We start from the raw sequence: 23,681 nt of genomic DNA, 5'->3' as shown, positions 1-23,681 counted from the left end.
TTAGGGGCAAAACAAATTGTCACCTTCTTTTCACATGAAAGACATGCAGTCAATGGCTACAATAGAGTCAGCCATTCATATAAAGAAGACCATTCACATTTAAAGCACTCTTTACACGAGCTGGTTGGTATAATTGTTAGAAAACTTACCATGGTTAAATGAATTATAATAAAACTATGGCTAAAAACATTTGATTTTGTATAATTATTCATATTTGATAATTGATATATGGGGATGTAGCTCAAATGGTAGAGCGCTCGCTTTGCATGCGAGAGGCACGGGGTTCGATCCCCCGCATCTCCATCATATTTTTATTTATTAATTTCATATGGTTCAAATGCATCGATCACACAAGACAACATCAAATCAAGTTTTGTCACCAACATGCTAAGTTACCTAGTGTTGCCCACCAACAATATCTGGAATTTAAAGACCAACCAAGGATATACTTATATAAAGATAAAAGAAGAAATCTCGTCACATATGTGCCAACTTTCCTCCAAAAGAAATGACCACATGCTTGTGACGTAATTTATTTATTATCAAAAAATTATAAATCACGTACGATTTTTATAAAAGGGCCCAACCGGGTTCGAACCGGTGACCTCTTGATCTGCAGTCAAATGCTCTACCACTGAGCTATGGACCCATTTGTTCAAAAATGAAACACAAGGTTATGTGTCACTTCAATCTCAGTAAGTATCAAAACATATGTGCTAACATTTATTGATGATTTATCTAAAAAAAATTAGGTATATTTTTTCCCTAAGAAATCAAAAGTATTTGAGAAATTCAAGGCTTTCAAGCTGCTGGTAAAGAATGAGAGCATATGCTCACTAACATGCTTAATGACTCGTAGGGGTAGAATTCACCTATGTTGAGTTTAATGAATTTTGTGAATCAAATGAGGTAATAAGAAATCTCACAACTAACCATACGCCTCAACAAAATGGCTTCAACAAAATGGCTTGACAGAGAAAAAAGAACCTAACCATTATGAATGTTGTGCGAAGAAGTATGCTATTAAATAAAAGAATACCTAAAGATTTCTAGCCAGTTCAGTGGGGTGTACACATTCTAAAAAGAAGTTTCACAGCTTTTCTAAAGAAAAAAACACATGAACAAGCTTCGAGCAACATCACTCCATCTTTATGCCATTTTAAGATTTTTGACAGCCTTAGTTTTGTGAATATTCCAGATCAAAGGAGGGTTAAACTAAATAAAAGAAGACACTTCATTTTTTTTGGAGTAAGTAATGAGTCCAAAATTTATCGATGATATCCAATCTCCAAGAAAATTGTAGTTAGTAAAGATGAGGTGATTGACGAAAATGTATATTAGGATTAGGATTTGAAAAGTTATTTTCAATTAGATTCTTGATCTAGAATGAGAAGAAGAAGAATTAGATTAAGATACCCGATGCTGCATTGGCATTTTCCTTTTCAGCCACCACAATCTCACATTATGTTCTCTCTGCCCAAATCTCTAGATGATCACTAGCAGTGGCCCTAAATGATCACCCGCTGCAAGCAATATCAGGCAATTTAACAGAAAAAAGCATGCCTTTGAAGGATACAATGTTACTTATATAATGATCGAAGGATAAAAAAATAAATCTCTTCAGAAAAATATAAGGCATTAGTTAGACTATTTGATGGAAACAAGCATGGACAGATATTCACCTTTTTCCCTTCCTTCTATAACCTACCTATGTGCCAGCTTTCATGCAAAAGAAATTACTACATGCTTAACTTCATTTTTATCAAAATATCATGTAGATCTTTTAAAAAGGGCCCAACCGGGTTCGAACCGGTGACCTCTTGATCTGCAGTCAAATGCTCTACCACTGAGCTATGGACCCATATGTTAAATTGACTTCATTTTGTTTTCAAGACGAAAAACAAGGTTTTCTGAGTGGTTCTGGAATTTAAATAGAAATGCTCTATCGAATCAGATTGAATTAATATATTGTAACATGTGTAAAGGTCATATTTTATTAGATATAATTATTTTATTATAAGTTAGATCAGGTAAATTGGTTGAGCTTGTAATGTTATGATCAACAAAAGTGGGGTTTCTAATATGAATATATGAATATATGAATAAATGAATACAAGCTTGTAATGTTAGATGTTAGAGAATTTCAAAAAATGAAATGGATATCTAAAATAAGTTTGAACCAATAGCATTAACAATTAATTAATATGAATAAAAATTTTAAGCATACCACATAGCCTCCTCTGGGATCAAGCTTTGTCACATTCAAACCAGTTATTCCAACTGCCTGTCAATTTAAGAAGTTAATGTCATCAACAAAAAATGTTAAATGGACCCTACTGGAAACAAAACAAATATGCAGCAAGAGATCACAATTTCTTCAGAAACAAAGAATGGCCATGCGCAGTTTGTGGGTTAAAAGTTAGTGAAGCTATGAAAACTCATTGTTTGTTATAAAAGTAAAACTTAGTCCAAAAAGAAAGAGAATGAAAGTCACCTCATTGAACTCCCTTTTGCTTGTGGAAGCATATGCAACCTAGTTGTTCCATCTAGAACCAAAAGGATCTTCTGTAAAAGTTCATCATAAGACGTTGGATGTCTAGCAAGTTACAACATTCCTAGGTAAAACCTGTATTATTGGGTGTGTTTAATAAAACTGAAAAATCAAGTACTAAAGGTTGAATACTGAAATTTAAGTATTCAATTAGTTAAGTGACTGAAAATTAAATGCTGAAAAAACTAAATAAAAATATATAAATTTAATAACTTCGATATTTTGATTTTGGTAAAATATGGAACTAATGTTAGAAAGTACTTAAAACTATTTTACCATTATTGTGAAATAATTTGATAAATTTGCATGTGTTAAAGTTGTCTTTAAACGCTCTTACTCTATTACCAAGTTAAATAGTAGATAACTTACCGAATTAAACCAAATCTTTTAGCTTAATTTGAACTCGGTCTAAATAATTAAGTGATTTTTAAATAACAATTATTTGAACAAAATAAAGCAGTTTGCATCTTATTTCACCCAATCTCGGCTTTTGTCGGGGGGGCATGTCAGAACTATAGACTTATGCAATGTAGCCTTTACAAATCAAATTTTTTGAAGATAATGTGTAAACTAGTGGAATTGGACAAAAGAAAAGATAAATTTACTGCGTACATGACAAAATCATAAGACTTACATTTGGTGCACCAGAAACAATTTTGGTTACAGTTTTTTTGCTAGCAATCGATTCTTCCATCAAGCTGTAGTTAGTGAGTAAATCTATACAAGAAAAAGAAATAGTTGCTACATCATCATTAGAACACAATTACAGGTGATGATGGAATATAATTTAAGGTTCAAATGCTTACATCCAGATGTATGATACAAGACAACATCAACTCCTTGCTCTTTACCTCTTTTCACAGCCTGTGAAAAACTATCAAGGAAGAACTTAAGAATGATTGCCAGAAGTTTTGTCACCAACAAGATAGGCTAAACTAGATAAGACAGACTCATAATCTTAAGATGCCCTTTTCAGCCACCACAATCTTACATTCTGTCCTCTCTGTCCTAAAATTGAATAGACCAACACTTCTACTCACAAAATCTAGATTGGAAGCTACACATACAGAATGTTAGAGGCTTTACAAAATTAAACTTATCCATAATCAATGTTACAGCAGTTACTTTAAGGAGATATCTATATATGAAGTGGAGTATTAATGATTTTGTCATATATTACAGAAAACTTCTATAATTTTATTTTAACCATTAAAAATGGTTAACAGGATTTCCCCAAGCCAATACATGTTAAGATCATCATTTATATTGTTCAGCTAGCCCATTAGGTTAACATCAATTTTAGCAATTATGATGATATCAAGGATCAATTGGTTGATCATTTAGTCATCAATAATGTTCTAGTTGGTCAGGATCAAGTCAAAGAAACCTGGTTTTACAACTTTGCTCAACAATTCATGTTCCCTCCCCCATAAACACTAAAGGAAGAAATAAAATCTTAACCAACCTATTCAACCCATTGTTAGAACAGTAACGTATTGTAACTTTTCATTCAAGAACTCAGACCTCCCTCTCTCAGTTTTGTTGTCAATTTATGACTTGAAATGTTAAGGAACTATAAGGGCAGAAGTGTCTTACTTACCTCCATTAACACCTGCAATCATGATCAAGGCTGGTTTCCTTGTATAAGACACAAATGCTTCCAAATTAGAACACCACATAGCAATGCATGTAATATCAATGTTACAATATCACCAACTTGAAACCAAGTTGAATCTCTGTTTTCTTTGATTTCTTAGTTTAAATGTCCAGCACACTCCTTTTCAAGACATTCTAGAAAGAAGATAAACTTTAAACCTAAATCAGTTAAACTCCCCACGATCTTAACAGTAATCTTCGGTCCAAAATCCCCACGATCAAATTTCTTGAAGATAATATGTAAACTAGTGGAAATTGGACAAAAGAAAAGATAAATTTACTGCGTACATGACAAAATCAGAAGACTTACATTTGGTGCACCAGAAACAATTTTGGTTACAGTTTTTTTGCTAGCAATCAATTCTTCCATCAAGCTGTAGTTAGTGAGTAAACCTATACAAGAAAAAGAAATAGTTGCTACATCCACATTAGAACACAATTACAGGTGATGATGGAATATAATTTAAGGTTCAAATGCTTACATCTAGATGTATGATACAAGACAACATCAACTCCTTGCTCTTTACCTCTTTTCACAGCCTGTGAAAAACTATCAAGGAAGAACTTAAGAATGATTGCCAGAAGTTTTGTCACCAACAAGATATGCTAAACTAGATAAGACAGACTCTCTGTCCTAAAATTGAATAGACCAACACTTCTACTCACAAAATATAGATTGGAAGCTACACATACAGAATGTTAGAGGCTTTACAAAATTAAACTTATCCATAATCAATGTTACAGCAGTTATAGCAGTTACTTTAAGGAAATGTCTATATGTGAAGTGGAGTATTAATGATTGTCATATATTACAGAAAACTTCTATAATTTTATTTTAACCATTAAAAAATGGTCAACAGGATTTCCCCCAAGCTAATACATGTTAAGATCATCATTTCAACTAAGCCCATTAGGTTAACAACAATTTTAATTTTTAGCAATTATGATGATATCAAGGATCAATTGGTTGATCATTTAGTCATCAGTAATGTTCTAGTTGGTCAGGATTAACAAGTCAAAGAAACCTGGTTTTGCAACTTTGCTCAACAATTCATGTTGCCTCCCCCATAAACACTAAAGGAAGAGATAAAATGTTAACCAACCTATTCAACCCATTGTTAGAACAGTAACGTATTGTAACTTTTCATTTTATACTGAATAATATAGAATGTAGCCCTTCAAGAACTCGGTCCTCCCTCTCTCAGTTTTGTCGTCATTTTATATTTGAGTGATTCTCAACATCCATCTGTTTGACTTGAAATGTTAAGGAACTATAAGGGCAGAAGTTACTTACTTACCAAGAGATGTTGTCTTCACACCTCCATTAACGCCTACAATCATGATCAAGGCTGGTTTCCTTGTATAAGACACAAATGCTTCCAAATTAGAACACCACATAGCTAGCAATGCATGTGATATCAATGTTACAATATCACCAACCTGAAACCAAGTTGAATCTCTGTTTTCTTTGATTTCTTAGTTAAAATGTCCACCACACTCCTTTTCAAGACATTCTACAAAGAAGATAAACTTTAACCCTAAATCAGTTAAGGAATTCATGGTTATAGATGAAAGATTCTGTTGCTAAGAGAATTTGCATTGACATTTAGAACATATGGAGGCAAAGGTTATACAAAAATCCCCACGATCTTAACAGTAATCTTCGGTCCAAGGCGGGTGAAGATTCCAGTCTGGCCAGCGGAACATCTGAACCGGGAAAGGAAGGACCGACTGGTCAGAAATGAGGGGAACTGGTTAGGAGGAAGTTTGTAGACGTTTATACCAATGGAGGGAATTGATTGCATGATGAGATGAAACAGACGCCATTACTCTGACTTCGCCGGCCGGCTCGCTCCGAAGATGAGAGACCGCAAAAGGAAAATTTGAAAATATACCTGAAAATGGGTCAAATTCTAAAAATATCCATACTTATGAACTTTGCAAAATAGCTTTTCGGTCTGCGAAATGTCCGGCTTGCCCTCGTGAATGCCCCGGTGTCGCGTAATACGGTAATATGTAATACGCGTGAAGTTCATATTACGCGTTAAGTGCATTACACGTAATATGTAATAAATGTATTACATATTAACTCTAATATATAAACTTTACCTCATTGGGGACTCTAATTTTAAAGGCGTTCTTACTCTCATCCCCGACTCACTCTCCAACTCTCCATGACTCTCTCCAACGCAATCGTCACGGACTCTCTCCTTTCTCGATCTCGCTCCCAATGATTAGGTTTATAATACATTCAACTTTCTAGTTCAAATAATTATTGTTTAATTGTTTTCAATTACAGCTCAAGTAATTTTTTTACTATAATGGAAAGTGGAAAATTACGAATGGTGTTAGTCATTTTGATGCAAAGTCATCCAAATGTTTGAATGTTCCCCTAAATTTTACATATGCCGAATTAGTTGATATAATTTATTGTGCAACTAATGTTGACAAATTTAGATATAATTTAGTGTTTCAAACCAAGTATAATACTCTGGGTATGGATGCCAAATTTTCTGTTATAACTGATATCAAACAATATATGTATGTAAAGTTCTTTTTAGCAGAAATGATGTCAATCCACCATCGCACTATATTGTATATCTCTTTAGTAGAGAAGTCACTATCTAGAAACCCAACAAACTCAACTCGAAAAAGTGTAGTGATTCCAGAAATTAATGATCCTGACGTATTCCTAATATTTCAGTAGCAAGAGTTTGTCTTTGAAACTCAAAATGACATATTAGTAAATGAAGAAGACTCGTCTTTGCGTCTGAATGAGGGGGTTGGTGATTGGGTTGCTAGTACACATGTTTGCGTCTGAATCAAGGGTTTGGTGATTGGGTTGCTAGTACCAAACCAACTAGTGAGTGGGTTGCTAGTACCAATCCAAGTAGTGATTGGGTTGTTAGTACCATATCAAGTAGTGAAAATCCGATACTTGAGACATTGACTTGCAAAAACGGATTGGAAGTCAGTACGTTGTTTGAGAATAAAAAAAAATCAATTTAGGTTATATAAATATGCGATGTCTAATCATTTTGAATTCAAAGTGTAGAAGTCAAGAAAAGATTTTTGGTATGTGAAATGTTTGGATGAGAATTGCAAATGAATTTTGCGTGTTGTGAAAGGAAAAATCCTCGGAGATATTTGAGATTCATAAATTTGTAAAAGATCACAAATGTTCAATTGTGACGAGACAAGAGGATGAAAGAAGAGCACCATCATGGGTTATTGGGGAATGCATGAAGAGTAAGTACATGGACCATCATCATGACCACATACCTAAGAAAATAATGGAAGACATGCAAAAAAGTTATGGAACAAATATGAGTTATAATAAGGCTTAGAGGTCTAAGGAAAATTCCCTAATGTCGGTGCGAAGAACTGTAGAGGATTCATATGGTAATTGTCATCATACTTGTACATGTTGGAGATGAATAATCCGAGTACCATAACAGACATCCAGACGGATAAGCTCGTCCATTTAAGGTATATGTTCATGTTCCTAGGGGTTTTAGTTAGGGGTTTTAGAAGTTTTGTCGTCCTGTATTGTGCGTCGATGTTAGTTTTCTTAAGCACAAGGTTGAAGGTCAACTATTGGTGGCTATAGCATTGGATTCGAATTAGCAACTATATTTTGTTGCTTTTCACGTCGTTGATTCAGAGATTAATAGCTCATGGACATATTTCATGCAAAAAGTAAGAGAAGCAATTGGGTCAGTCCTGAATCTCATCTTCATATCCTATAGACACCCAAGTATTGTCAATGTCTTGTGCGCAGTTTTTTAAGAAACATATCACGATGAATGCACATACCACATCAAGATAATATTATGATCAAATTTAAAACTGATCACTTCCAGACAGATTGATTTGGCTTCTCGTGCATACATAGTCTCAAAGTTTAATCGATATTTTGACAAGATCAGGGCTAAGGACCCTCATATTTCCGTCTATTTGGCATATATTGAGTTGGAGAGATGGAGTTGTGTCTTTTTTCCCTGGTAAACGATATAATCAAATGACAACCAATTACGCTGAAAACTTTAGGCTTATTTTTTCGATCGAAAATCTAGTCCAAGCTAAAAGTCCATCGGTCGGGTGTAGGGGAAGGTTTGATTTTCTCGGTGGGAAATCGAACCTAGGAAAGACCCTTGATCGGACTTCAAGAACATCAAAGTGTAGGTTTGATGATTTTGACGGAGGACTTTATCCTTCAATCCAAGGGTATGGGGAGCTTTGTCTAGTCCCAGTGATCATTTATAACATCATCTCGATGTATCATTCGATCGGGATGATGTTCTATTTGGTTTGAACAGTTTTTAAGCAAAATCAAGATTTTAATTATTAGGGTTTAACAGGGTATAATGTGTTTGACAATAGCTTTCTTATACCTCATAGGATCAAATGGAACCAAAACAAGAACATTGTGTTTAAGTTTTGATCGATTTCAGAACTAGGTTTTTCCAGATTTTCGAAAATCTTGGTTTTTAAGCAAGCATGCTTAAAATCGATTAGGCTAACAACATTTAGAAAATGTTAGGAAAGTTTTCAAACTGTAATTTGAGAGTTATAACTCAAAAATAAAAACCCAACATTGAAATTAGATTCGGGTATTTTTTATTTAGCTTGATTTACTTGAATAAGGTTTAATAGAAAGCTTATAAATGACTTTAGAATTATTTTCAGATCAAGAAATCGAACATTCGAGCAATAATCAAGACTAACTAAACTGAAATATGAAAATTTCATTTTTCAATTCATAAGTTGAATTACAACATGAATGAAATACTCCTAAACTCTTTCAAAAACTTTTTGATTAACCAAACCGAACATTAGAGCCTTATACAAAATTTCAAGAAAAACTTAAAAAATTTAATGACGGATTTTGTATGAAATGGATTGAGGGGCTTTAGATTCTGATCATCGCCTTCGGTTTTCCTAAGGAGGGTATTTATAGTCTCCTTAAGTCGGTTGATCGATCAAGTGGATCGAATTTTAGATAAAATGTCATTAATGGTTTTTGTTTGTTCTTCATCCAACTTGATCGTGCAAGCGATGATGGAGCCTATGATCGTAGGTGAAATGATCACTAAAGTAAGGTGATTATTTCAACCTTTGAATCAACCGATTTGGTTAAGTATCGGTTGAGTTTTACTTTTGAAAAATTAAAAGTTTCAGTCGATCTCATTACTATTCGTCGCGAGGAAGAAGACAGCTAGAAGACGGAATGTCATCATTTTGGGCTGAAATACAAATGCCTAGGCGTTCTGTTCGCATCCCGTCAGCGCTACGTTGCGTTTGGGAATTCCTTTAGCATTTGGGCTAACGACGCTAGGCACACGTTAGTTGATCCGTTGCTTCGCGAATGTGTGTCACTTCTATTGTAGCGGGTGACGCATCTAGACACTGAGTGTTGGATGATATTAAAGCGCTCATTTGATGGCTATAGGGTCTGTTGCACTAGTTTTTTATAATTTCGGCTATAGTAGATCACAATCTTGTTCCAACTTTAGGACTTGTTTGAAATTGGTTTTTCTTTCATCTCTTTGGCTTTGTTTTCAAGCTACAAAATATACAAAATATTTTAAATAGACATAATATTTATTTTGCCTATTTTATTTTTTATGTTTTTTACATTTTGGGATTTTTTAAATAACTAATTTGGGATAAAATGGATACAACATTTATTCTAAATTATTCATTTTAATTTATTTTGACCCCTTGAATTAATTTAAGATAAAATTAATACAATATTTTCTCAAATTATTTTATTTATTTTTCTTGGCTTTTATTTAATTAATTAAGATTTAATTATCACAATAATTATTCTAATTAATTATGTAATCATGGTTTGGTCTTAATTTTAATTATCTTGAATTTATTTATTATTATTTTAAAATTTATAAATTGAGTACAAACACATAACATTGATTTGGACAAATTTGAGTGAAATTGGTTATGTTTTGATGATGTTCTATCAAAAGGGAAAAAATGGAAACGGTTGTGAAGGAGATGAATACAGGCGGTTGGAGTTTGATTTTGTTGACTTTTGATAGTTGACCAAGCCAATTCAATTTGGACTTCGGTTCACATTTGAACTAGTTGATCTGATTAACAGTTTTGATATTTTAAGTTATTCTTGATCTAAGAAGGCCTTTAAAAATTCAAATTTTGAAAGAATAGAAAATTACTTGAAATAATTTTCCAAATTTTATGAAACTCCGATTATGGGCAATTTGATCATTTACCTCATTTTGCCTAACTTGTAGTGTTCATAACTTGTGATACAGGTGTCCGAAAAATATGAGGTAAATTCCATAATGATTCTTGAATTATTTCTGAATTTTTTATATACTAACATTAATTTTCAAATACATTGTTGGTTTAAACCATTTTTTAACTAAATTGTTTATCGGTTTTCGTTCCATATTTTTTTACCTACGCTATAAGTACTTTTGCTAAACCTAAATGAATATGTTACTTACTGATGTTTTGGTCTATATGCATGTTAGGATTAGAAAGATCATTCTCCTTTAAATCACAGGCTAGGGCATAGGTAAGGAAATGAACAAGATTAGGTTAATTATTTAAATTAAATAAAATATGTGTAAATTGTCATTATTAAAATAAAAAGGCTAAATTTGTTTTGTAGTAGAGACTTTTCTTTCGGAAGGGCATGTGGGTCATAGTACTAAATGGTCTTTTCCCACACGTAACCAAGCACCAAGCCCAAAAGAATTTTAAAAAAAACTCTTAGTTTCTCTCGAAGTAAACTATTTGACGACTCTTAAAAAAAGTCAAAATTATGTCTATTGTTAAGTTCTATTTCGGTTCCTCATCTCAATTTAAGATGAGAGGACTCCTGAGAGAGTCGATCTCTCGTTTAGTTTTACGAGATTTGAGAGGAAGGTAAGCCACGAGACTTAACAAAGTAATCGATTAAAAATATTTTCTAAAAGTGCATAAGTCGAGCTTACCATTTTGGTTCATCATCCCACTCGTGATTCAAGAGGAATATAAGGCTTGGAGCCGACTTCGAATCACACGAACCACCCTTAAAGACGGGGGAAAATGTTTTGAATCGAGAAAAAATGAAAAGAAAAAAAAACGTGCAGAAACTGACAACTTTACTAGGGATACGCGATTCTTAACTTTAAACAAACAATTTGGCCAATCTTTTAATCATGTCATTTACACACAAAAATAAATGATAACCTAATCGGAATGTACATCACCCAAATAATTCAAATGTGAATCTTGAGTTCACATTTTTTTTGCTTGCATGGGGTTCCTACCCTACAAGACACATCGTCATTTATATTCCAAGATAGTGTAGATTGTATGTTGTGCTACGTCACCTACACATCTATATTTTGCTTGCTTAAGGTGTATCGGCGTTGCTCAATACATCTAATTACAAAAGAGATGTTGCCAAGAGGAGTCTTATCTCTTCTAGAACCTTGTGAGATCTAAGATATCTCGACTTTCTCGGGCTCAAAATATGGTTATGCTCATGGAAGACACTAGTAATCTAAATTGCACATTCATTCCTAACAGCAACGTTTATCTTAGCCTTACAATCGTCTTGGTGGAAAGTATAACTTGTAAAATATTTTTCCCCTTTGTAGTAAATATTCCACTTTTAGCACATGCAATGGAGAACCACTTTTGCTTGTCATATTGACCACTTTTTGCTGCTAACTTATAAATGTCAAAACCCTTGAATTGAGCATAAGCCTTATAATACTCACGAAGCTCATTCTCGAAATGAAAAGTCATTCCAATAGTGGGGATTTGAACATCGGGATGTGATGATGATGGTTGATCCATGAAGCTAAAGCATAAGAGAGAAACTGTGTTAACAAACATTACATTTCAATTTAAAACACGTTATAGTTCAATTTATAAGACATTACAGTTCAGTTTATAAGTCATTACAGTTCAGTTTATATAACATTATAGTTCAGTTTATAAGAAATTACAGTTCAATTTATAACAAATTACATTTTAATTTAAAACACGTTATAGTTCAGTTTATAAGACATTATAGTTCAGTTTAAATAACATCACAAATTCAATTACACACAAAATTGGTGCTTAAAAATGAAGTGTCTTACCGACTGGAAAAAAAAATCTATTGTTAATATTGAAGGCATCAAATACCAATTAGATAAGCAAGAGATTTTGAGAGAGTGAATAACGTGTCATCACCTTATTGGTTGGAAAAAGTAAAAAGTGTAAGGAAAGAGAGAGGAGAGATTCAGATTACAAATTACGACATATAATTTCTTCACCCATTGCCTCTTCTAAATTTCTTCCCCTCAAACATTTCTCTATTTTTTGTTTGAACTAGTTAATGGAAGGATAGTTATTCCACATGTTGAATTCCAATATATATATCCCTTGATAAAAATATATTTTATAAATATTTAAATTCATATTTATGTTTTTTTTATAATTATTTACATTTTTTATCAAGAGATACAAGAAGAGACATAACACCATGTGGAATAACTAATCCTAATCCTCTCCTAAATTCATTTGAAGAAAAAGTAATAAGTTTATAACCAATAAAAGAGTTTCAAGAAATTGATATAGTCTACCAGATTTGATCATCATCAAAACTATTGTAAAGAGGAAGATCTAAATATGTACTTTTAGAGCAATTATTTACAAAATTTGACATAAATGAAAGTAAAATAGTTTTTAATGACAAGAAGAAATAATGAAGTATGTCTTGTTCTTAACTTTATCAATTCAATGTATATCATAAAAATAAAGTTAAACAACTTAAAACGGACATTATCCAAAGAATGAGGTTGGACATGATAAGATTATAACCACATATACAATTTGCTTAGGTTAATATAAAGAACTCATTCAATGTCCCTTTAATCATTGTAAAAACTAAAAATTTCTGTTTTTTTAAATAAAAAGTAAAATTTCAAACATAATTCTATGTGAATCGATCCAAACAAGAAATTTCACCTTAAAAAAAATGCAATTTATTCATTAGTATAAAAGGCAATGTAGACCGTTACTCTCAAAATTTATCAATTTCTTCAAGTGACATTGTTTTGTCACGAAACAAGATGCCCATCCATTCATCCTTCATTCAATCTAGGACCAAACGCAAGCATTCTCATTTGATTGTGAGAATTTCTCCATTAAAGATTGTATGTATGATCTTTCCTTCATTATTTTCTTCCTCTTGAATCTTTCTATTTTCTCTCTTCCACTTCACTCTTTTTTGGTTTGATTTGGTTTGGATTGATTTGATTTGGGTTGGTTTGATTTGGAAAGGAGAACCCACAAAATAACTTCTTTTCAATTTGTCTCAATCACAGAGAAGACCGTATTTCTCTACTTTCTCTTCTGGAGCTTATTACAAAAGGAAAACAAGCGAGAGGAGGAAGCAGATTTCAGCGGCAGTGTATCAGGGTCCTCGTTCTTCGAGCGGAGGAAGGCCTTATTCACTTTCTCCATGCTTTCTTTCTTGTGAAATCTTCACAGATCGTGCGAGGTCAGTGTAAAATGAAACGTTTGAGATTAATGGGTTATTTTCACTCCTCTTGTTTACATCTACATATATATACGAATTCATACAAAAGAATAAGAAAATGATTCTCAAATCCTCTAATCATTCTTGATTTAATTCTCAATTGAGGATCTGGAAATCAGTGATTCTATCATGTTACTCTTGCTCATTGATTCTATCAAAAGCTAGATGCAGTTTCCAATTCCAAAGTAAACCCAATTAAAAGGAACTGTAGTTTTATTTAGCTTAATCAAGCAATATATATTGTTGGATGCAGAAGTGAGGAAAGAGGTGAAGAAGTGACCATAAAGATGCTATTATTGATTTCTTGAGCTTCTTCAGTTTCAAAGAAGGAATCAATAAATTTATGAGGAATAACTTCAAAAGAATATTCTAAGAATTTTTCAAATTTGGGAACCCATATGTGACATCAACTTAAGAATGACCACAGTTTCTCACAAGGGAAGTTCCACAGTGGCTTCCTACCCAAGGACACTTTCATCGATAATGTTCTTAATATGTGGACTAGCAGCATTCTTAGTGGTTGTCTCATTGCTTTTGGTTTCACACCCATTCGTTCGTGGGTACTTTTACGAGGTTAATCATTCAAATAAAATCGATACTCAGAGTTCCTCTAGCTTGTTTTTTACATCGGCAACAAAGGAGCAGATAGATAATGAAGGTCAAAGGCCTGCTGATTCTTTAAATGTTACAAGAGGTGTAGAAAATGATTTATTTTCTGGTTCCATACCTGATGCTGTGAATGATAACAATTCAATGGATCCAGGTACATATAATTCATCCTAGAAAAAAAAAGTACATATAATTTTTCTTCTGCATTACCTGCAGTAAATATTGTTTCGGTGTAGAAGTAGACGATTTTTGTTGCTGTGTTTTTAAGTAATTGAACTTAAATCATATGTGGATACATCTTTCTAGTTGTGCATGCAAAACTTATGCATTGGGAGTGAAGAAAAAAACTGTGATAAATTTGCAATAAGAAATAGCAAAACTAAGACAAGGATCAACAAGTTCTTTTGAACTGTTTTTTGTTTAAGGACCTAGGAATGTATACTCAGCTCCTTACATAATGCTAGGGATTCTTGGGAGACTTTTGGGTCCTATTTGGAAACACTTTTTAATTTTATTTTTAGTGTGATCCAGATACAAAAATTAAATTTCTGAATCATGGAATCTTCAGGTTATGTGCCCGATAAGTAGACTTTCTTTCCTTGCCATAGTTGAAGAAAGCAGTAAATTTATTCCAAACGTTTCTTCATCTTGATCCAAGATACATAAATATGTAGTGTTTCCAAATTGGGCCCGAGTGATTTAGCTTTGACTTTCATATCTCCTTTGCTTTTCTTGTCTGGTTTGCTTTTTGTATAATACCTGTTTGTTGGGTAATTTTTTTTCTTATCTTCTGTAAGGAATAAGGTATGAATACTAAGCTCCTTACATTATCCTAGTGTTGATTGAGAAATTTTGTCAGTCTGGATTATATTTTACTTTCATGTCTTATTTGCTTTCCTTGGCTTTTTGTATAGTAGTTATTTTCTTTTGCGATACTCATTTTGTTTGTTGGGTATCTTCTTTTTTGTTTTCTGTAAGGAATGTGGCATGGATACCAACTAACTAACCTCCTTACACAATCCTCGTGATGGTTTGGAGATTTTGTGCGTGATGGTTTGGAGATTTTGTGCGTCTTGATTAGATTTGACTTTCATATCTTAGTTACTTTCATTGGCTTGTTTGGCCTTTTGTAAAGTAGTAATTTTTTTGTATCTTTTGTAAGTGACCCTAACTTTTCATTTATTAAAATAAGGATTCAGCCTTTCCAAAAAGAATTTGCTTTTGAGGTCATAGGAACCTTTGGCTTCTCGTTTTCTGAAAGAGACTTCTGTAGGCATCTTTGTAGATATGATTTTGGAGAACATGAAGGCAACCTGAAACATTGATGTAGCCTTGATACAACAAAAAAAAAAATCGTTTTCTTTTTTTGAAATGTTAAAATTTGTATACAAACAATGTCTATACTATATACCAAGTCTTGAACACGTTGAGTGAACCATCAAGCCATGCTGAATTGGTTCTATTCAATAAAAGTCTAGCTTGGAATTTCCTTACCCATAAAATCTGAAATTCTCCTCTAGAAAGATGAGCATGGTTAAGTTCAATACGAATGACCATGTATGGAAAATGATCTTCATTTGTTTATTTTGCCCGGAAACAATCAATTGTCTTTCTTTTTGGTTAGGTTGTGATTTGTTCAATGGAGAATGGGTATATGATTCAACTGGACCATTATACAGCAACAATTCATGTCCTGTCTTGACACAGATGCAGAATTGTAGAGGAAATGGAAGGCCTGATAAAGATTATGAAGATTGGCGATGGAAACCTGCTAAATGCGACCTTCCTCGTTTTGACCCAAAAATGTTTTTGGAATTAATGAGAGGGAAGACTTTGGCTTTTATTGGCGACTCAGTAGCTCGTAATCAAATGGAATCACTTCTGTGCATCCTTTGGCAGGCAAGTAATTGGACTTTTGAATTTTTCATATGCTGTCACAGGTTAACAAAAAAATGAACTGGACTCCACATTGTGATACACTACCAAATTATAATAGATAAAATTGGGAAAAGACATAAATTAGAAGATAGAAAAATGAAGGGTGAGAGACTCAGGCTCAAATGAAAGAGAACCAGAACTAGCAAAACTAGTCTGTTATGCAAGTTTTGGAACCAAACGAACTTCTATCCCATAATAAATATTATAGAGAGAATATTTTTTTTTTCAGTTTAACATGATGTTACATTTGTGTTTGCCTTATAAAAGTTCACAGTTGCTGCATTATTTATCATGTATATAAGTCATGGGATTATGTTATTGAATTTCAGGTTGAGGTTCCCAAAAACCGTGGGAACAAAAGAATGCAGCGATATTATTTCAAGTCAACATCAACAATGATCGTCAGAATATGGTCATCATGGCTAGTTCACCAAACAACCCATGAATTTGATTTTGCTCCAAAAGGTGTAACCAAGCTCCATCTCGATTTGCCAGATGAGACCTTCATGAATTTCATCTCCGGATTTGACGTGGTTGTTCTGTCGTCTGGCCACTGGTTTGCAAAGCAGTCTGTCTATATACTGGAAAACAAGATCGTAGGAGGACAGTTATGGTGGCCAGATAAATCGCGTGTGATGAAAGTTAACAACATTGAAGCTTTCAAAATATCTACCGAAACAATTCTAAATGCTATGGCTACTCATCCGAATTACACTGGTTTGACTATTGTTCGTTCTTTTTCACCTGATCATTATGAAGGTGGAGCTTGGAATACTGGTGGATCGTGCACTGGAAAAAGAAGGCCTGCCTTAGATAATGAGCTTGTGAAAAATGAGTTTACGGACATAATGCACAAGAAGCAAGTAGACGGTTTTAACAAGGCAATTAAGAAAGCTAAAGATAAATCTACATTGAAGCTGATGGATATTACAAAGATCTTTGCATATCGACATGACGGGCATCCAGGCCCGTATAGGAGCCAAGACCCTAATAAGATTACTAAACGTGGGCCTGATGGGCAACCACCGCCTCAGGATTGCTTACATTGGTGCATGCCTGGTCCAGTTGATACATGGAATGAGATGGTTTTTGAAATCATAAGGAGGAAATTTTGAGGATAATTAAGTTTTTATCTTCATGTAATTTATAATAGGCTTATTTGCTTAATTCAATTATTTAAGTAGAAGCTTAAATATATTAGGAGTGAGTGGTCATGGTTGTGATGGAATAAACCATGATTTAAGATATATTGGAAGGTATTTTATAATTGTTAATATTGGTTACTTATTATATTTTTTATTCTAACAGAAGAAGGAAGCTTGTGTCAATGTTAGGTTAGGCATTTCTGAAATCCAATGCCCTTGATCAATAATAAGGCATAGTGATCTAAAGATCTTAATACCCACTTCTGTATTCAGATGCTATTGATATGGGCTGAATCCTCCCAGCATCCTCATACTTTCCATGGATGCTTCCTAGCAGCTTATGAATCTGTATTTGGATGATATTAACATGGGCTGAATCCTCCCGGCATCCTCATGCTAAGGTTTTCCATGGATGCTTCCTAGCAGCTTAAGAATCTGTACTTAGATGCTATTGACATGGGCTGAATCCTCTCAGCATCCTCATGCACAAGTTTTCCATGGATGCTTCCTAGCAGCTTAAGAATCTGTATTCGGATGCTATTGGCCCGGGCTGAATCCTCAGCATCGGATAATATTGACATGGGCTGAATCCTCCCAGCATCCTCATGCTCAGGTTTTCCATGGATGCTTCCTAGCAGCTTAAGAATCTGTACTCAGATGCTATTGACTTGGGCTGAATCCTCTCAGCATCCTCATGCACAAGCTTTCCATGGATGCTTCCTAGCAGCTTAAGAATCTGTATTCGGATGCTATTGACATGGGCTGAATCCTCTCAGCATCCTCATGTTCATGTTTTCCATGTTGTTCCTCATCTATTAACCTTACACTTTTGGCAATTGGCTCTAAATGGAACGAAATATCTGATAACTTTTTGAGTTTCTCTTTCACTAAGTTTACTACTCCTACCCATTAGAGAACATACCATTCTTTTTTTTCTTCTTTTTTCTAAATAGTTATGAATATTCGAATTTATGACATTGTGGAATGATCCTTGCACTCTTTCATTGAACTATGCAAGTCTTCTTATTTGTTAGTATTGTTTGTTGCTTAGGTATAGACTTCGCTGTGAGGGATGAGTGATTTATGATGATTGCAGTGATTTTTGTGTTAACAATGTTATAAAATACGTTGGTAAGCTGCCTTTGGTGTACAAGGAATGAGAAATTATTATATATGCAGTTGTTACAACCAAATAAAATCACACTAAAGTCAATCTTCCATCACCCATGTTTCTTGGTTCCTTTAAAAACAAAAAGGAATGACTTTAAATTAAAATTGGCTGTAATCAAGAATGTTATTACAGATGTAACCTTTAACAGGTCTGGAATTGAAAACAAGAATGAAAGTTCTTAGGGTTTATATGAATGAAACTGCAATATGGGTTTAGATATGCAATTAAAACAGCAGTTTTCTAAACAAACACAGATTTTTGTATGACTAACAAGATAACCATCTTTCAAGAACATGTAGGGTTCCAGAGTTTGAGAGAATGAGAACATCATAGATCAATAAAAGATTGTTTACAACAAAGTGATTGTCTTTTGTTATTCAAGTAAACCACTTAACTTGATAACACATCAGTGATAAATGTCTTCAACTTCAGTTCTTCATCAAAATTAGCCTTCAATGAAAAAACAAATCTTCAATGACTATTAAAGTTGGAGTCTTTGAAAAAATAACTATTTCCAGCAAATAGACATAAGTCAAAATTAGTTTGGTTGTTATAAAGAAATTTTGACAACTCAAGTTGTTAGGCTAATTAATATTTAATGACACTTTGACTTAACAACCCAAAACTACATTGGACTAACACCTATGATGGACATGAAAAAAACAAACATTTCAATGATAACATTTCTTTATTAGCTCATTTTAATGTTGGTCAAAAACTCACTTAATACATTTTATTTTTTTAACCATGTAATGATCAAAATATGTTTATTTTATTTTTTTATAGAATTTTAATTTTAAATAATAAAAAATATTATAATAATTCAATCAATTAAAAATTAAATAACATACTTTTTTCATAAATTATTTTTAAAAAAATCTCGAATAACCAAACATCAAACAACTGTGATTGTTCTGGTTAATCTTTTCACATATTTGCTTTTCAATTGACATTTATCAAATTATTTAGCAAAATACCCTTAATTTGATTTTAAATATTTTTTATTATGTATTAATACATTTTAAGATTTTTTTATAACTTAGTCTTATATCTATCACCTACTCTTTCTTTTGTACATTTTAAATACAAATAATTTAATTTAATTGATTAATTATATTTTTTTACAAGTCAAGTGAAAATAAGTGAAGAGTTCAAATATTTAAAAATATCTATATTTTATTTTATGTGGCCTATACAAATGTATATGTCCATAACTGTACTACTAACCCTACAAAAATGCATCACAAATAATAAAGTAATGTATCTATTTAGTTTTAAAATTATATGAATATAGTTTTGAAATTATTTGAATATATTTTTCTAATTATTTGTGAATTTGAATTATTATGATTTAAAGATCGAAATGTGTAGGATCACCTTATAGTCGAGCCTATACAAATTCATTGGTTATATTACCTTATAACATAGCTATGCAAATATATTGGTTGTATCACTTTATTATTGTTATGCTACAAATAATAAAATATCTATCTAGTTTTAAAATCATTTGAATATATTTTTTTAATAATTTAAGAATTTGAATTAATATGATTTAGAAATTGATTGTTTTTAGAAAAAATTACTGACAAAATGTATTTAGTTTTGATATTATTTGAATATATTTTATTAATTATCTGAGAACCACTCTATAGTCGAGCCTATACAAATGCATTGGTTGTATCACCATATGACCTGTTCACTTTATGAGTGGTCTCTATACAAATACATTGGTTGTATCACCCTATGACTGGTCTACTGCAAATAATAAAGGTAGACTATCTATAGTTTTGAAATTATTTGAATACATTTTTCTAATTATTTGTGAATTTGAATTATTATGATTTAAAGATTAAAATGTGTAAGTATCACCTTATAGTCGAGTTTATACAAATTCATTGGTTATATCACCGTTATGCAAATGCATTAGTTGTATCACCTCATTACTAGATTGCTGCAAAATAAAAAATAAAATAACACTATATATTTAGTTTTGAAATTATTTGATTATACTTTTCTAATTATTTGAGAATTTGAATTATTATGATTTAAAGATTGAAATGTGTTTGTATTACCTCATAATCGAGCCTATGTTAAGTATTGGTTATATGACCTTATAACATAGGGTTGTATCACTTTATTACTGTTATGCTACAAATAATAAAATATCTATCTAGTTTTAAAATTATTTGAATATATTTTTCTAATTATTTAAGAATTTGAATATATTTTATTAATTATCTGAGAACCACCCTATAGTCGAGCCTATATAAATGCATTGGTTGTATCCCCTATGGCTGGTCTGCTCACCCTATGGCTGGTCTGCTCACTCTATGACTGGTCTCTATACAAATACATTGGTTGTATCACCTTATGACTGACTGGTCTGCTGCAAATAATAAAGGTAGACTATCTATAGTTTTAAAATTATTTGAAAACATTTTTCTAATTATTTGTGAATTTGAATTATTATGATTTAAAGATTGAAATGTGTAGGTATCACCTTATAGTCGAGCTTATACAAATTCATTGGTTATATCATTGTTATGCAAATGCATTAGTTGTATCACCCCATTACTAGGTTGCTGTAAAAATAAAAAATAAAATAACATTATCTATTTAGTTTTGAAATTATTTGATTATACTTTTCTAATTATTTGAGAATTTGAATTATTATGATTTAAAGATTGAAATGTGTTTGTATTACCTCATAATCGAGCCTATGTTAAGTATTGGTTATATGACCTTATAACATAACTATGCAAATGTATTGGTTGTATCACTTTATTACTATTATGCTACAAATCATAAAGTATCTATCTAGTTTTAAAATTATTTGAATATAATTTTCTAATTATTTGTGAATTTGAATTATTATGATTTAAAGATTGAAATGTGTAGGTATCATCACCTTATAGTCGAGCTTATACAAATTCATTTATCACCGTTATGCAAATGCATTAGTTGTATCACCCTATTACTAGTCTGTTGCAAAAATAAAAAATAAAATTACACTATCTATTTAGTTTTGAAATTATTTAAATATACTTTTCTAATTATTTGAGAATTTGAATTATTATGATTTAAAGATTGAAATGTGTTTGTATTACCTCATGATCGAGCCTATGTTAAGTATTGGTTATATGACCTTATAACATAGCTATGCAAGTGTATTGATTGTATCACTTTATTACTATTATGCTACAAATAATAAAGTATCTATCTAGTTTTAAAATTATTTGAATACATTTTTCTAATTATTTGTGAATTTGAATTATTATGATTTAAAGATTGAAATGTGTAGGTATCACCTTATAGTCGAGCTTATACAAATTCATTGGTTATATTACCGTTGTGCAAATGCATTAATTGTATCACCCTATTACTAGTCTGCTACAAAAATAAAAAATAAAATAACACTATCTATTTAGTTTTGAAATTATTTGAATATACTTTTCTAATTATTTGAGAATTTGAATTATTATGATTTAAAGATTGAAATGTGTTTGTATTACCTCATAATTGAGCCTATGTTATGTATTGGTTATATGACCTTATAACATAGCTATGCAAATGTATTGGTTGTATCACTTTATTACGGTTATGCTACAAATAATAAAGTATCTATCTAGTTTTAAAATTATTTGAATATATTTTTCTAATTGTATCACCCTATGACTGGTCTGCTCACTCTATGTCTGGTCTCTATACAAATATATTGGTTGTATCACCCTATGACTGACTGGTCTGCTGCAAATAATAAAGGTAGACTATCTATAGTTTTGAAATTATTTGAATACATTTTTCTAATTATTTGTGAATTTGAATTATTATGATTTAAAGATTGAAATGTGTATATATCACCCCATTACTAGGCTGCTGCAAAAATAAAAAATAAAATAACACTATCTATTTAGTTTTGAAATTATTTGATTATACTTTTCTAATTATTTGAGAATTTGAACTATTATGGTTTAAAGATTGAAATGCGTTTCTATTACCTCATAATCGAGCCTCTGTTAAGTATTGGTTATATGGCCTTATAACATAGCTATTCAAATGTACTGGTTGTATCACTTTATTACTGTTATGCAGCAAATAATTAAGTATCTATCTAGTTTTAAAATTATTTGAATATATTTTTTTAATTATTTAAGAATTTGAATTATTATGATGTAGAAATGATTGTCTTTAGAAAAAATTATTGAAAAAATGTATTTAGTTTTGATATTATTTGAATATATTTTATTAATTATCTGAGAACCACCTTATAGTCGAGCCTATACAAATGCATTGGTTGTATTACCCTATGACTGATCTGCTGCAAATAATAAAGGTCCTGACCTTAAACAGAATGTTTTTAGGAAGGGTCAAAACCGAAGGTTTATTTGAAAATCTTCGGTTTTTACCCTTCCCCATATTAGAAAATTTTTGGATTTTTTAAAAAGGGTTAAAACCGAAGGTTTTCAAATAAACCTTCGATTTTTACCCTTCCCCATACTTAGAAAAATTTTGGATTTTTTAAAAAAGGGTCAAAACCGAAGGTTTTCAAATAAACCTTCGGTTTTTACCCTTCCCCGTACTTAGAAAATTTTTGGATTTTTTTAAACAAGGGTCAAAACCGAAGGTTTATTTGAAAACCTTCGGTTTTACCTTTCTCCATAGAAAATTTTTAGATTTTTTTAAACATGGGTCAAAACCGAAGGTTTATTTGAAAACCTTCGGTTTTTACCCTTCTCCATACTTAGAAAATTTTTAGATTTTTTTAAACATGGGTCAAAACTGAAGGTTTATTTGAAAACCTTCGGTTTTGACCCTTCTCCATACTTAGAAAATTTTTAGATTTTTTTAAACATGGGTCAAAACCGAGGGTTTATTTGAAAACCTTCGGTTTTGACCCTTCTCCATACTTAGAAAATTTTTAGATTTTTTTAAACATGGATCAAAACCGAGGGTTTATTTGAAAACCTTCGGTTTTGACCCTTCTCCATACTTAGAAATTTTTTAGATTTTTTTAAACAAGGGTCAAAACCGAAGGTTTATTTGAAA

General features: G+C 31.8%; 1 protein-coding gene, 1 long non-coding RNA gene and 3 other non-coding genes across 8 annotated transcripts; 2 read left to right on the top strand and 3 right to left on the bottom strand.

Moving 5' to 3' along the window:
* Positions 1 to 230: 230 nt before the first annotated feature.
* TRNAA-UGC lies at positions 231 to 303 on the top strand. The gene has a single exon. It is a non-coding gene; the product is annotated as a tRNA-Ala (tRNA).
* A 274-nt stretch (positions 304 to 577) lies between these two features.
* TRNAC-GCA lies at positions 578 to 649 on the bottom strand. Its single transcript has one exon. It is a non-coding gene; the product is annotated as a tRNA-Cys (tRNA).
* A 1,140-nt stretch (positions 650 to 1,789) lies between these two features.
* TRNAC-GCA lies at positions 1,790 to 1,861 on the bottom strand. Its single transcript has one exon. It is a non-coding gene; the product is annotated as a tRNA-Cys (tRNA).
* A 402-nt stretch (positions 1,862 to 2,263) lies between these two features.
* LOC124935979 lies at positions 2,264 to 4,600 on the bottom strand. 2 transcript variants are annotated; one of them, XR_007099083.1, is made up of 3 exons: positions 4,518 to 4,600; positions 2,495 to 2,626; positions 2,264 to 2,284 (listed from the first exon to the last, which is right to left on the bottom strand). It is a non-coding gene; the product is annotated as an uncharacterized LOC124935979 (long non-coding RNA). The 2 variants fall into 2 exon arrangements; XR_007099082.1 differs by lacking the exon at positions 4,518 to 4,600 and adding an exon at positions 3,186 to 3,233.
* An 8,655-nt stretch (positions 4,601 to 13,255) lies between these two features.
* LOC124933455 (protein trichome birefringence-like 18) lies at positions 13,256 to 18,596 on the top strand. Of its 3 annotated transcripts, none has more exons than XM_047473856.1 (5): positions 13,256 to 13,386; positions 13,558 to 13,733; positions 14,029 to 14,535; positions 16,006 to 16,280; positions 16,649 to 18,596. In XM_047473856.1, the coding sequence occupies exons 3-5, from the start codon at positions 14,190 to 14,192 to the stop codon at positions 17,432 to 17,434; spliced, it is 1,407 nt and encodes a 468-aa protein (XP_047329812.1). In that variant the 5' UTR covers positions 13,256 to 13,386; positions 13,558 to 13,733; positions 14,029 to 14,189; the 3' UTR covers positions 17,435 to 18,596. The 3 variants fall into 3 exon arrangements, with proteins under 3 accessions (XP_047329812.1, XP_047329809.1, XP_047329810.1); XM_047473853.1 differs by having other exon boundaries at positions 14,026 to 14,535; XM_047473854.1 differs by lacking the exon at positions 13,256 to 13,386 and having other exon boundaries at positions 13,491 to 13,733; positions 14,026 to 14,535.
* Positions 18,597 to 23,681: the final 5,085 nt, after the last annotated feature.

Source organism: Impatiens glandulifera, chromosome 4 (assembly GCF_907164915.1).
Source record: "Impatiens glandulifera chromosome 4, dImpGla2.1, whole genome shotgun sequence".
Taxonomy (NCBI): Eukaryota; Viridiplantae; Streptophyta; class Magnoliopsida; order Ericales; family Balsaminaceae; genus Impatiens; species Impatiens glandulifera.
This window is presented reverse-complemented; position numbering and strand designations above follow the sequence as displayed.

Bases quoted from the DNA above. Each gene is read 5' to 3' on its own strand.
- LOC124933455 (XM_047473856.1), top strand. From the start codon at position 14,190: ATGACCACAGTTTCTCACAAGGGAAGTTCCACAGTGGCTTCCTACCCA. The intron at 14,536-16,005 runs GTACATATAATT...CTTTTTGGTTAG, and splicing joins TAACAATTCAATGGATCCAG to GTTGTGATTTGTTCAATGGA. The intron at 16,281-16,648 runs GCAAGTAATTGG...ATTGAATTTCAG, and splicing joins TTCTGTGCATCCTTTGGCAG to GTTGAGGTTCCCAAAAACCG.